At 37.7% G+C, this 14,974-nt stretch overlaps 1 protein-coding gene across 1 annotated transcript in view; it reads right to left on the bottom strand.

Moving 5' to 3' along the window:
• Positions 1-14,913, bottom strand: part of LOC121839350 (macrophage mannose receptor 1-like) — a gene marked incomplete at its 3' end in the record, with an annotated part of 59,649 nt that extends 44,736 nt beyond the window's left edge. The window contains exons 1-2 of the mRNA XM_042297816.1: positions 14,781-14,913; positions 14,360-14,398 (exon numbers count right to left, since the gene is read on the bottom strand). Of these exons, the coding sequence (XP_042153750.1) occupies positions 14,360-14,396 (37 nt within the window). The remainder of the gene's footprint in view (positions 1-14,359; positions 14,399-14,780) is intronic.
• Positions 14,914-14,974: the final 61 nt, after the last annotated feature.

Genomic DNA, 14,974 nt, shown 5'->3' with positions numbered 1-14,974 from the left:
AACCTCTCTACTGTATATAGCCTCTCTACTGTATATAGCCTCTACTGTATATAGCCTCTCTACTGTATATAGCCTCTACTGTATATAGCCTCTACTGTATATAGCCTCTACTGTATATAGCCTCTACTGTATATAGCCTCTCTACTGTATATAGCCTCTCTACTGTATATAGCCTCTACTGTATATAGCCTCTACTGTATATAACCTCTCTACTGTATATAGCCTCTCTACTGTATATAGCCTCTACTGTATATAGCCTCTCTACTGTATATAGCCCTCTACTGTATATAGCCTCTACTGTATATAGCCTCTCTACTGTATATAGCCTCTACTGTATATAGCCTCTACTGTATATAGCCTCTCTACTGTATATAGCCTCTCTACTGTATATAGCCTCTCTACTGTATATAGCCACTCTACTGTATATAGCCTCTACTGTATATAGCCTCTACTGTATATAACCTCTCTACTGTATGTAACCTCTCTACTGTATATAACCTCTCTACTGTATATAACCTCTCTACTGTACATAGCCTCTCTACTGTATATAGCCTCTACTGTATATAACCTCTCTACTTTATATAGCCTCTACTGTATATAGCCTCTAAAGTATATAACCTCTCTACTGTATATAGCCTCTCTACTGTATATAGCCTCTACTGTATATAGCCTCTCTACTGTATATAGCCTCTCTACTGTATATAGCCTCTCTACTGTATATAACCTCTCTACTGTATATAGCCTCTCTACTGTATATAACCTCTCTACTGTATATAGCCTCTCTACTGTATATAGCCTCTCTACTGTATATAGCCTCTCTACTGTATATAGCCTCTCTACTGTATATAGCCTCTCTACTGTATATAGCCTCTCTACTGTATATAGCCTCTCTACTGTATATAGCCTCTCTACTGTATATAGCCTCTCTACTGTATATAGCCTCTCTACTGTATATAGCCACTCTACTGTATATAGCCTCTACTGTATATAGCCTCTCTACTGTATATAGCCTCTCTACTGTATATAGCCTCTCTACTGTATATAGCCACTCTACTGTATATAGCCTCTCTACTGTATATAGCCTCTACTGTATATAGCCACTCTACTGTATATAGCCTCTCTACTGTATATAGCCTCTCTACTGTATATAGCCTCTACTGTATATAGCCTCTCTACTGTATATAGCCTCTCTACTGTATATAGCCTCTCTACTGTATATAGCCTCTCTACTGTATATAACCTCTCTACTGTATATAGCCTCTCTACTGTATATAGCCTCTCTACTGTATATAGCCTCTCTACTGTATATAGCCTCTCTACTGTATATAGCCTCTCTACTGTATATAGCCTCTCTACTGTATATAGCCTCTCTACTGTATATAGCCTCTCTACTGTATATAGCCTCTACTGTATATAGCCTCTACTGTATATAACCTCTCTACTGTATATAGCCTCTCTACTGTATATAGCCTCTACTGTATATAGCCTGTATCTACTGTATATAGCCTCTCTACTGTATATAGCCTCTCTACTGTATATAGCCTCTCTACTGTATATAGCCTCTCTACTGTATATAGCCTCTACTGTATATAGCCTCTACTGTATATAGCCTCTCTACTGTATATAGCCTCTACTGTATATAGCCTCTAGCTCTACTGTATATAGCCTCTCTACTGTATATAGCCTCTCTACTGTATATAGCCTCTCTACTGTATATAACCTCTCTACTGTATATAGCCTCTCTACTGTATATAGCCTCTACTGTATATAGCCTCTCTACTGTATATAGCCTCTATACTGTATATAGCCTCTACTGTATATAGCCTCTCTACTGTATATAGCCTCTACTGTATATAGCCTCTACTGTATATAGCCTCTCTACTGTATATAGCCTCTCTACTGTATATAGCTCTCTACTGTATATAGCCTCTCTACTGTATATAGCCTCTCTACTGCATATAGCCTCTACTGTATATAGCCTCTACTGTATATAACCTCTCTACTGTATATAGCCTCTACTGTATATAGCCTCTACTGTATATAACCTCTCTACTGTATATAGCCTCTCTACTATATATAGCCTCTACTGTATATAACCTCTCTACTGTATATAGCCTCTCTACTGTACATAACCTCTCTACTCTATGTAGCCTCTCTACTGTATATAGCCTCTACTGTTTATAGCCTCCACTGTATATAACCTCTCTACTGTATATAGCCTCTCTACTTCATATAACCTCTCTACTGTAGATAATCTCTCTACTGTATATAGCCTCTCTACTGTAGATAATCTCTCTACTGTATATAGCCTCTCTACTGTATATAGCCTCTACTGTATATAGCCTCTACTGTATATAATCTCTCTACTGTATATAACCTCTCTACTGTATATAGCCTCTACTGTATATAGCCTCTCTACTGTATATAGCCTCTCTACTGTATATAGCCTCTCTACTGTATATAGCCTCTCTACTGTATATAGCCACTCTACTGTATATAGCCTCTACTGTATATAGCCTCTCTACTGTATATAGCCTCTCTACTGTATATAGCCTCTCTACTGTATATAGCCACTCTACTGTATATAGCCTCTCTACTGTATATAGCCACTCTACTGTATATAGCCACTCTACTGTATATAGCCTCTCTACTGTATATAGCCTCTCTACTGTATATAGCCACTCTACTGTATATAGCCTCTCTACTGTATATAGCCACTCTACTGTATATAGCCTCTCTACTGTATATAGCCTCTACTGTATATAGCCTCTACTGTATATAGCCTCTCTACTGTATATAGCCACTCTACTGTATATAGCCTCTCTACTGTATATAGCCTCTCTACTGTATATAGCCTCTCTACTGTATATAGCCTCTACTGTATATAACCTCTCTACTGTATATAGTCTCTCTACTGTATATAGCCTCTACTGTATATAGCCTCTACTGAATATACCCTCTCTACTGTATATAGCCTCTCTACTGTATATAACCTCTCTACTCTATATAGCCTCTCTACTGTATATATCCTCTACTGTATATAGCCTCTACTGTATATAATCTCTCTACTGTATATAGCCTCTACTGTATATAACCTCTCTACTGTATATAGCCTCTCTACTGTATATAGCCTCTCTACTGTATATAACCTCACTACTGTATATAGCCTCTACTGTATATAGTCTCTCTACTGTATATAGCCTCTACTGTATATAACCTCTACTGTATATAGCCTCTACTGTATATAGCCTCTCTACATATAGCCTCTCTACTGTATATAAACCTCTACTGTATATAGCCTCTCTACTGTATATAGCCTCTACTGTATATAACCTCTCTACTGTATATAGCCTCTCTACTGTATATAGCCTCTACTGTATATAGCCTCTACTGTATATAGCCTCTACTGTATAAAGCCTCTCTACTGTATATAGCCTCACTACTGTATATAGCCTCTCTACTGTATATAGCCTCTACTGTATATAGCCTCTACTGTATATAGCCTCTCTACTGTATATAGCCTCTACTGTATATAGCCTCTCTACTGTATATAGGCTCTACTGTATATAGCCTCTACTGTATATAGCCTCTCTACTGTATATAACCTCTCTACTGTATATAGCCTCTCTACTGTATATAGCCTCTACTGTATATAGCCTCTACTGTATATAGCCTCTCTACTGTATATAGCCTCTACTGTATATAGCCTCTCTACTGTATATAGCCTCTCTACTGTATATAGCCTCTCTACTGTATATACCCTCTCTACTGTATATAGCCTCTCTACTGTATATAGCCTCTCTACTGTATATAGCCTCTCTACTGTATATAGCCTCTACTGTATATAGCCTCTCTACTGTATATAGCCTCTCTACTGTATATAGCCTCTCTACTGTATATAGCCTCTACTGTATATAGCCTCTCTACTGTATATAGCCTCTCTACTGTATATAGCCCTCTCTACTGTATATAGCCTCTCTACTGTATATAGCCTCTACTGTATATAGCCTCTCTACTGTATATAGCCTCTCTACTGTATAGAGCCTCTCTACTGTATATAGCCTCACTACTGTATATAGCCTCTCTACTGTATATAGCCTCTACTGTATATAGCCTCTACTGTATATAGCCTCTCTACTGTATATAGCCTCTACTGTATATAGCCTCTCTACTGTATATAGCCTCTCTACTGTATATAGCCTCTACTGTATATAGCCTCTCTACTGTATATAGCCTCTCTACTGTATATAGCCTCTACTGTATATAGCCTCTCTACTGTATATAGCCTCTCTACTGTATATAGCCTCTACTGTATATAGCCTCTCTACTGTATATAGCCTCTCTACTGTATATAGCCTCTCTACTGTATATAGCCTCTCTACTGTATATAGCCTCTCTACTGTATATATACCTCTACTGTATATAGCCTCTCTACTGTATATAGCCTCTCTACTGTATATATATAGCCACTCTACTGTATATAGCCTCTCTACTGTATATAGCCTCTCTACTGTATATAGCCTCTCTACTGTATATAGCCTCTACTGTATATAGCTCTCTACTAGCCTATATAGCCTCTCTACTGTATATAGCCTCTCTACTGTATATAGCCTCTCTACTGTATATAGCATCTCTACTGTATATAACCTCTCTACTGTATATAGCCTCTCTACTGTATATAGCCTCTACTGTATATAGCCTCTACTGAATATAACCTCTCTACTGTATATAACCTCTCTACTGTATATAACCTCTCTACTGTATATAACCTCTATATTGTATATAACCTCTCTACTGTATATAGTCTCTCTACTGTATATAACCTCTCTACTGTATATAGCCTCTCTACTGTATATAGCCTCTACTGTATATAGCCTCTACTGTATATAGCCTCTCTACTGTATATAGCCTCTACTGTATATAGCCTCTACTGTATATAACCTCTCTACTGTATATAGCCTCTCTACTGTATATAGCCTCTACTGTATATAGCCTCTCTACTCGATATAGCCTCTCTACTCTCTACTGTATATAGCCTCTACTGTATATAACCTCTCTACTGTATATAGCCTCTCTACTGTATATAGCCTCTACTGTATATAGCCTCTACTGTACTGTATATAGCCTCTCTACTGTATATAGCCTCTCTACTATATATAGCCTCTACTGTATATAGCCTCTCTACTGTATATAGCCTCTCTACTGTATATAGCCACTCTACTGTATATAACCTCTCTACTGTATATAGCCTCTCTACTGTATATAGCCTCTCTACTGTATATAGCCTCTACTATATATAGCCTCTACTGTATATAGCCTCTCTACTGTATATAGCCTCTCTACTGTATATAGCCTCTCTACTGTATATAGCCTCTACTGTATATAGCCTCTCTACTGTATATAGCTCTCTACTGTATATAGCCTCTACTGTATATAACCTCTCTACTGTATATAGCCTCTCTACTGTATATAGCCTCTACTGTATATAGCCTCTACTGTATATAACCTCTCTACTGTATATAGCCTCTACTGTATATAGCCTCTACTGTATATAGCCTCTACTGTATATAGCCTCTCTACTGTATATAGCCTCTCTACTGTATATAGCCTCTCTACTGTATATAGCCTCTCTACTGTATATAACCTCTCTACTGTATATAGCCTCTACTGTATATAGCCTCTACTGTATATAGCCTCTACTGTATATAGCCTCTCTACTGTATATAGCCTCTACTGTATATAGCCTCTCTACTGTATATAGCCTCTCTACTGTATATAACCTCTCTACTGTATATAGCCTCTACTGTATATAGCCTCTACTGTATATAACCTCTCTACTGTATATAGCCTCTCTACTGTATATAGCCTCTACTGTATATAACCTCTCTACTGTATATAGCCTCTCTACTGTATATAGCCTCTACTGTATATAGCCTCTCTACTGTATATAGCCACTCTACTGTATATAACCTCTCTACTGTATATAGCCTCTCTACTGTATATAGCCTCTCTACTGTATATAGCCTCTCTACTGTATATAGCCTCTACTGTATATAGCCTCTCTACTGTATATAGCCTCTCTACTGTATATAGCCTCTACTGTATATAGCCTCTACTGTATATAGCCTCTACTGTATATAACCTCTACTGTATATAGCCTCTCTACTGTATATAGCCTCTACTGTATATAACCTCTCTTTTGTATATAGCCTCTACTGTATATAGCCTCTCTACTGTATATAACCTCTCTACTGTATATAGCCTCTCTACTGTATATAGCCTCTCTACTGTATATAGCCTCTCTACTGTATATAGCCTCTCTACTGTATATAGCCTCTCTACTGTATATAGCCTCTACTGTATATAGCCTCTCTACTGTATATAGCCTCTCTACTGTATATAGCCTCTCTACTGTATATAGCGGCTCTACTGTATATAACCTCTCTACTGTATATAGCCTCTACTGTATATAGCCTCTACTGTATATAGCCTCTCTACTGTATATAGCCTCTACTGTATATAGCCTCTCTCCTGTATATAGCCTCTCTACTGTATATAACCTCTCTACTGTATATAGCCTCTACTGTATATAGCCTCTACTGTATATAGCCTCTACTGTATATAGCCTCTACTGTATATAACCTCTCTACTGTATATAGCCTCTCTACTGTATATAGCCTCTCTACTGTATATAGCCTCTCTACTGTATATAGCCTCTCTACTGTATATAGCCTCTCTACTGTATATAGCCTCTCTACTGTATATAGCCTCTCTACTGTATATAGCCTCTACTGTATATAGCCTCTCTACTGTATATAGCCTCTCTACTGTATATAGCCTCTCTACTGTATATAGCCTCTCTACTGTATATAGCCTCTCTACTGTATATAGCCTCTCTACTGTATATAGCCTCTACTGTATATAGCCTCTCTACTGTATATAGCCTCTCTACTGTATATAGCCTATATAGCCTCTCTACTGTATATAGCCTCTACTGTATATAGCCTCTCTACTGTATATAGCCTCTCTACTGTATATAGCCTCTACTGTATATAGCCTCTACTGTATATAGCCTCTACTGTATATAGCCTCTCTACTGTATATAGCCTCTACTGTATATAGCCTCTCTACTGTATATAGCCTCTCTACTGTATATAGCCTCTCTACTGTATATAGCCTCTCTACTGTATATAGCCTCTCTACTGTATATAGCCTCTCTACTGTATATAGCCTCTACTGTATATAGCCTCTACTGTATATAGCCTCTCTACTGTATATAGCCTCTACTGTATATAGCCTCTCTACTGTATATAGCCTCTCTACTGTATATAGCCTCTCTACTGTATATAGCCTCTCTACTGTATATAGCCTCTACTGTATATAGCCTCTACTGTATATAGCCTCTCTACTGTATATAGCCTCTCTACTGTATATAGCCTCTCTACTGTGTATATATACCCTCTCTACTGTATATAGCCTCTCTACTGTATATAGCCTCTCTACTGTATATAGCCTCTACTGTATATAGCCTCTCTACTGTATATAGCCTCTCTACTGTATATAGCCTCTCTACTGTATATAGCCTCTCTACTGTATATAGCCTCTCTACTGTATATAGCCTCTCTACTGTATATAGCCTCTCTACTGTATATAGCCTCTCTACTGTATATAGCCTCTACTGTATATAACCTCTCTACTGTATATAGCCTCTCTACTGTATATAGCCTCTACTGTATATAGCCTCTCTACTGTATATAACCTCTCTACTGTATATAGCCTCTCTACTGTATATAGCCTCTCTACTGTATATAGCCTCTCTACTGTATATAGCCTCTACTGTATATAGCCTCTCTACTGTATATAGCCTCTCTACTGTATATAGCCTCTCTACTGTATATAACCTCTCTACTGTATATAGCCTCTACTGTATATAGCTACTGTATATAGCCTCTACTGTATATAGCTCTACTGTATATAGCCTCTCTACTGTATATAACCTCTACTGTATATAGCCTCTCTACTGTATATAACCTCTCTACTGTATATAACCTCTCTACTGTATATAGCCTCTCTACTGTATATAGCCTCTCTACTGTATATAGCCTCTCTACTGTATATAGCCTCTACTGTATATAGCCTCTACTGTATATAGCCTCTCTACTGTATATAGCCTCTACTGTATATAGCCTCTACTGTATATAACTGTATATAACCTCTCTACTGTATATAGCCTCTACTATATAGCCTCTACTGTATATAACCTCTCTACTGTATATAGCCTCTCTACTATATATAGCCTCTACTGTATATAGCCTCTCTACTGTATATAGCCTCTCTACTGTATATAGCCTCTCTACTGTATATAACCTCTCTACTGTATATAGCCTCTCTACTGTATATAGCCTCTACTGTATATAGCCTCTACTGTATATAACCTCTCTACTGTATATAGCCTCTCTACTGTATATAACCTCTCTACTGTATATAACCTCTCTACTGTATATAGCCTCTCTACTGTATATAGCCTCTACTGTATATAGCCTCTACTGTATATAACCTCTCTACTGTATATAGCCTCTCTACTGTATATAACCTCTCTACTGTATATAGCCTCTACTGTATATAGCCTCTCTACTGTATATAACCTCTCTACTGTATATAGCCTCTCTACTGTATATAGCCTCTCTACTGTATATAGCCTCTCTACTGTATATAGCCTCTACTGTATATAGCCTCTCTACTGTATATAGCCTCTACTGTATATAGCCTAACTACTGTATATAGCCTCTCTACTGTATATAACCTCTCTACTGTATATAGCCTCTCTACTGTATATAGCCTCTCTACTGTATATAGCCTCTCTACTGTATATAACCTCTCTACTGTATATAGCCTCTCTACTGTATATAGCCTCTACTGTATATAGCCTCTACTGTATATAACCTCTCTACTGTATATAGCCTCTACTGTATATAGCCTCTACTGTATATAGCCTCTACTGTATATAACCTCTCTACTGTATATACTGTATATAGCCTCTACTGTATATAGCCTCTACTGTATATAGCCTCTACTGTATATAGCCTCTACTGTATATAACCTCTCTACTGTATATAGCCTCTCTACTGTATATAGCCTCTCTACTGTATATAGCCTCTACTGTATATAGCCACTCTACTGTATATAGCCACTCTACTGTATATAACCTCTCTACTGTATATAGCCTCTCTACTGTATATACCCTCTCTACTGTATATAACCTCTCTACTGTATATAGCCTCTACTGTATATAGCCTCTACTGTATATAGCCTCTCTACTGTATATATATCCCCTCTACTGTATATAGCCTCTCTACTGTATATAGCCTCTCTACTGTATATAACCTCTCTACTGTATATAGCCTCTCTACTGTATATAGCCTCTACTGTACTGTATATAGCCTCTCTACTGTATATAGCCTCTCTACTGTATATAGCCTCTCTACTGTATATAGCCTCTCTACTGTATATAGCCTGTACTGTATATAGCCTCTACTGTATATAGCCTCTCTACTGTATATAGCCTCTACTACTGTATATATATAGCCTCTCTACTGTATATAGCCTCTCTACTGTATATAGCCTCTCTACTGTATATAGCCTCTCTACTGTATATAGCCTCTCTACTGTATATAGCCTCTCTACTGTATATAACCTCTCTACTGTATATAGCCTCTACTGTATATAGCCTCTACTGTATATAGCCTCTCTACTGTATATAGCCTCTACTGTATATAGCCTCTCTACTGTATATAGCCTCTCTACTGTATATAACCTCTCTACTGTATATAGCCTCTACTGTATATAGCCTCTACTGTATATAGCCTTTACTGTATATAAACTCTCTACTGTATATAGCCTCTCTACTGTATATAGCCTCTCTACTGTATATAGCCTCTCTACTGTATATAGCCTCTCTACTGTATATACTGTATATAGCCTCTCTACTGTATATAGCCCATCTACTGTATATAGCCCTCTACTGTATATAGCCTCTCTACTGTATATAGCCTCTCTACTGTATATAGCCTCTCTACTGTATATAGCCTCTCTACTGTATATAGCCTCTCTACTGTATATAGCCTCTACTCTACTGTATATAGCCTCTCTACTGTATATAGCCTCTCTACTGTATATAGCCTCTCTACTGTATATAGCCTCTCTACTGTATATAACCTCTACTGTATATAGCCTCTCTACTGTATATAGCCTCTACTGTATATAGCCTCTACTGTATATAGCCTCTCTACTGTATATAGCCTCTCTACTGTATATAGCCTCTCTACTGTATATAGCCTCTCTACTGTATATAGCCTCTCTACTGTATATAGCCTCTCTACTGTATATAGCCTCTCTACTCTATATAGCCTCTCTACTGTATACAGCCTGTCTACTGTATATAGCCTGTCTACTGTATATAGCCTCTCTACTGTATATAGCCTCTACTGTATATAGCCTCTACTGTATATAGCCTCTCTACTGTATATAGCCTCTCTACTGTATATAGCCTCTACTGTATATAGCCTCTCTACTGTATATAGCCTCTCTACTGTATATAGCCTCTACTGTATATAGCCTCTCTACTGTATATAGCCTCTACTGTATATAGCCTCTACTGTATGTAGCCTCTCTACTGTATGTAGCCTCTACTGTATGTAGCCTCTACTGTATATAATCTCTTTACTGTATATAGCCTCTCTACTTCATATAACCTCTCTACTGTAGATAATCTCTCTACTGTATATAGCTTCTCTACTGTATATAGCCTCTACTGTATATAGCCTCTACTGTATATAATCTCTCTACTGTATATAACCTCTCTACTGTATATAGCCTCTACTGTATATAGCCACTCTACTGTATATAGCCACTCTACTGTATATAACCTCTCTACTGTATATAGCCTCTCTACTGTATATAACCTCTCTACTGTATATAGCCTCTCTACTGTATATAGCCTCTCTACTGTATATAGCCTCTCTACTGTATATAGCCTCTCTACTGTATATAGCCTCTCTACTGTATATAGCCACTCTACTGTATATAGCCTCTACTGTATATAGCCTCTCTACTGTATATAGCCTCTCTACTGTATATAGCCTCTACTGTATATACCCTCTCTACTGTATATAGCCTCTCTACTGTATATAGCCTCTCTACTGTATATATATAGCCTCTCTACTGTATATAGCCTCTCTACTGTATATAGCCTGTATACTGTATATAGCCTCTCTACTGTATATAGCCTCTCTACTGTATATAGCCTCTCTACTGTATATAGCCTCTACTGTATATAGCCTCTCTACTGTATATAGCTCTCTACTGTATATAGCCTCTCTGCTGTATATAACCTCTCTACTGTATATAGCCTCTCTACTGTATATAGCCTCTCTACTGTATATAGCTCTCTACTGTATATAGCCTCTCTACTGTATATAGCCTCTACTACTGTACTATAAACTCTACTGTATATAACCTTTCTACTGTATATAGCCTCTATACTGTATATAGCCTCTCTACTGTATATAGCGTCTCTACTGTATATAACCTCTCTGCTGTATATAACCTCTCTACTGTATATAGCCTCTCTACTGTATATAGCCTCTACTGTATATAGCCTCTACTGTATATAACCGCTCTACTGTATATAGCCTCTCTACTGTATATAACCTCTCTACTGTATATAGCCTCTACTGTATATAGCCTCTACTGTAAATAGCCTTTACTGTATATAACCTTTCTACTGTATATAGCCTCTCTACTGTATATAGCCTCTCTACTGTATATAGCGTCTCTACTGTATATAGCCTCTCTACTGTATATAACCTCTCTACTGTATATAGCCTCTCTACTGTATATAGCCTCTACTGTATATAGCCTCTACTGTATATAACCTCTCTACTGTATATAGCCTCTACTGTATATAGCCTCTACTGTATATAGACTCTACTGTATATAGCCTCTACTGTATATAACCTCTCTACTGTATATAGCCTCTCTACTGTATATAGCGTCTCTACTGTATATAACCTCTCTACTGTATATAGCCTCTCTACTGTATATAGCCTCTACTGTATATAGCCTCTCTACTGTATATAGCCTCTACTGTATATAACCTCTCTACTGTATATAGCCTCTCTACTGTATATAGCATCTCTACTGTATATAGCCTCTACTGTATATAACCTCTCTACTGTATATAGCCTCTCTACTTCATATAGCCTCTCTACTGTAGATAACCTCTCTACTGTATATAGCCTCTCTACTGTATATAGCCTCTACTGTATATAGCCTCTACTGTATATAGCCTCTCTACTGTATATAGCCCTCTACTGTATATAGCCTCTCTACTGTATATAACCTCTCTACTGTATATAGCCTCTCTACTGTATATAGCCTCTCTACTGTATATAGCCTCTACTGTATATAGCCTCTCTACTGTATATAGCCTCTCTGTATATAGCTGTATATATAGCCTCTCTACTGTATATAGCCTCTAATGTATATAGCCTCTACTGTATATACCCTCTACTGTATATAGCCACTCTACTGTATATAGCCACTCTACTGTATATAGCCTCTACTGTATATAGCCTCTACTGTATATAGCCTCTCTACTGTATATAGCCTCTCTACTGTATATAGCCTCTCTACTGTATATAGCCTCTCTACTGTATATAGCCTACTGTATATAGCCTCTCTACTGTATATAGCCTCTCTACTGTATATAGCCTCTCTACTGTATATAGCCTCTCTACTGTATATAGCCTCTCTACTGTATATAGCCTCTCTACTGTATATAGCCTCTACTGTATATAGCCTCTCTACTGTATATAGCCTCTCTACTGTATATAGCTCTACTGTATATACCCTACTGTATATAGCCTCTCTACTGTATATAGCCTCTCTACTGTATATAGCCTCTCTACTGTATATAGCCTCTACTGTATATAGCCTCTCTACTGTATATAGCCTCTCTACTGTATATAGCCTCTCTACTGTATATAGCCTCTCTACTGTATATAGCCTCTCTACTGTATATAGCCTCTACTGTATATAGCCTCTCTACTGTATATAGCCTCTCTACTGTATATAGCCTCTCTACTGTATATAGCCTCTCTACTGTATATAGCCACTCTACTGTATATAGCCTCTCTACTGTATATAGCCTCTACTGTATATAGCCTCTCTACTGTATATAGCCTCTCTACTATAGCCCTCTCTACTGTATATAGCCTCTCTACTGTATATAGCCTCTACTGTATATAGCCTCTCTACTGTATATAGCCTCTCTACTGTATATAGCCTCTCTACTGTATATAGCCTCTCTACTGTATATAGCCACTCTACTGTATATAGCCACTCTACTGTATATAGCCTCTCTACTGTATATAGCCACTCTACTGTATATAGCCTCTCTACTGTATATAGCCTCTCTACTGTATATACCCTCTCTACTGTATATAGCCTCTCTACTGTATATAGCCTCTCTACTGTATATAGCCTCTCTACTGTATATACCCTCTCTACTGTATATAGCCTCTCTACTGTATATAGCCTCTCTACTGTATATAGCCTCTCTACTGTATATAGCCTCTCTACTGTATATAGCCTCTCTACTGTATATAGCCACTCTACTGTATATAGCCTCTCTACTGTATATAGCCTCTACTGTATATAGCTACTGTATATAGCCACTCTACTGTATATAGCCTCTCTACTGTATATATAGCCTCTCTCTACTGTATATACCCTCTCTACTGTATATAGCCTCTCTACTGTATATAGCCACTCTACTGTATATAGCCACTCTACTGTATATAGCCTCTCTACTGTATATAGCCTCTCTACTGTATATAGCCTCTCTACTGTATATAGCCTCTCTACTGTATATAGCCTCTCTACTGTATATAGCCTCTCTACTGTATATAGTCTCTCTACTGTATATATTTCTCTACTGTATATAGCCACTCTACTGTATATACCCTCTCTACTGTATATACCCTCGCTACTGTTATTTTTCACTGTCTTTTATTTCTTTACTAACCTATTTTCACCGAATACCTTTTTTTCACTGTTGGTTAGAGGCTGTAAGCATTTCACTGTAAGGTCTAAACATGTTGTATTTGGCGCACGTGACAAATAAACTTTGATTTGATATAATTATTTCAGGAACAGTGAAGACTGTCCTCACCAGATATGAGCTGCCAACACTGGGCAACACTGGGCCAATGTCTTGGATGTGATATGGAGCCGATTAGCAAGAACACATCGGCCCAATGTGGGCATGTTTGCTGGGACACACACACAGTAAACTGACCTGAGATGAGCAGGGTGAGATACAACAACGTTTCCATCACTGTGAAATTCAAAGGATATATGATTAAAATGAATGCACTTCAAGGTTGCAACACTTTACCAACACAAACTGTCTTTCTCCTTCTTTACTGATTTGACCTGACAGGACAGGTGAAGATAATGCTCCCCACATAGAGGGTTATCACCTGTTCAGAGACAGGAACAATCAGTGATTGTTAGGTTAGGTCTCTAAAGTATTGGAAGTGGTAGGGGTGAAAAACCTCAACATAACATTTCCAGAGAGTAAGAATACATGGTGAATTATTCTACACTGGAACCTTCAAACCTGGGAATAAAAAAAGTATCTAATAAATATTATACACATTTCTCTACAATTAAATATGTATGAAATATGAAATATCAACAATCACAAATGGCCTCACCTGTTGTTTGAAGAAAACTCTCTTACTCTCGCTCCGTCTCTTTCTGTCTCTCTCTGTCTCTCTATCTCTCTCTCGCTTTCCAACTCTCTCCCCTTTCTCTCTCTCCGTCTCTCTCGGTCTCTCTATCTCTCTCTCGCTAACCAACTCTCTCCCCTTTCTCTCTCTCTGTCTCTCCTACTGTGTGTCTGTCATCA

The sequence above is a fragment of the Oncorhynchus tshawytscha genome, linkage group LG15, assembly GCF_018296145.1.
Source record: "Oncorhynchus tshawytscha isolate Ot180627B linkage group LG15, Otsh_v2.0, whole genome shotgun sequence".
Taxonomy (NCBI): domain Eukaryota; kingdom Metazoa; phylum Chordata; class Actinopteri; order Salmoniformes; family Salmonidae; genus Oncorhynchus; species Oncorhynchus tshawytscha.
This window is presented reverse-complemented; position numbering and strand designations above follow the sequence as displayed.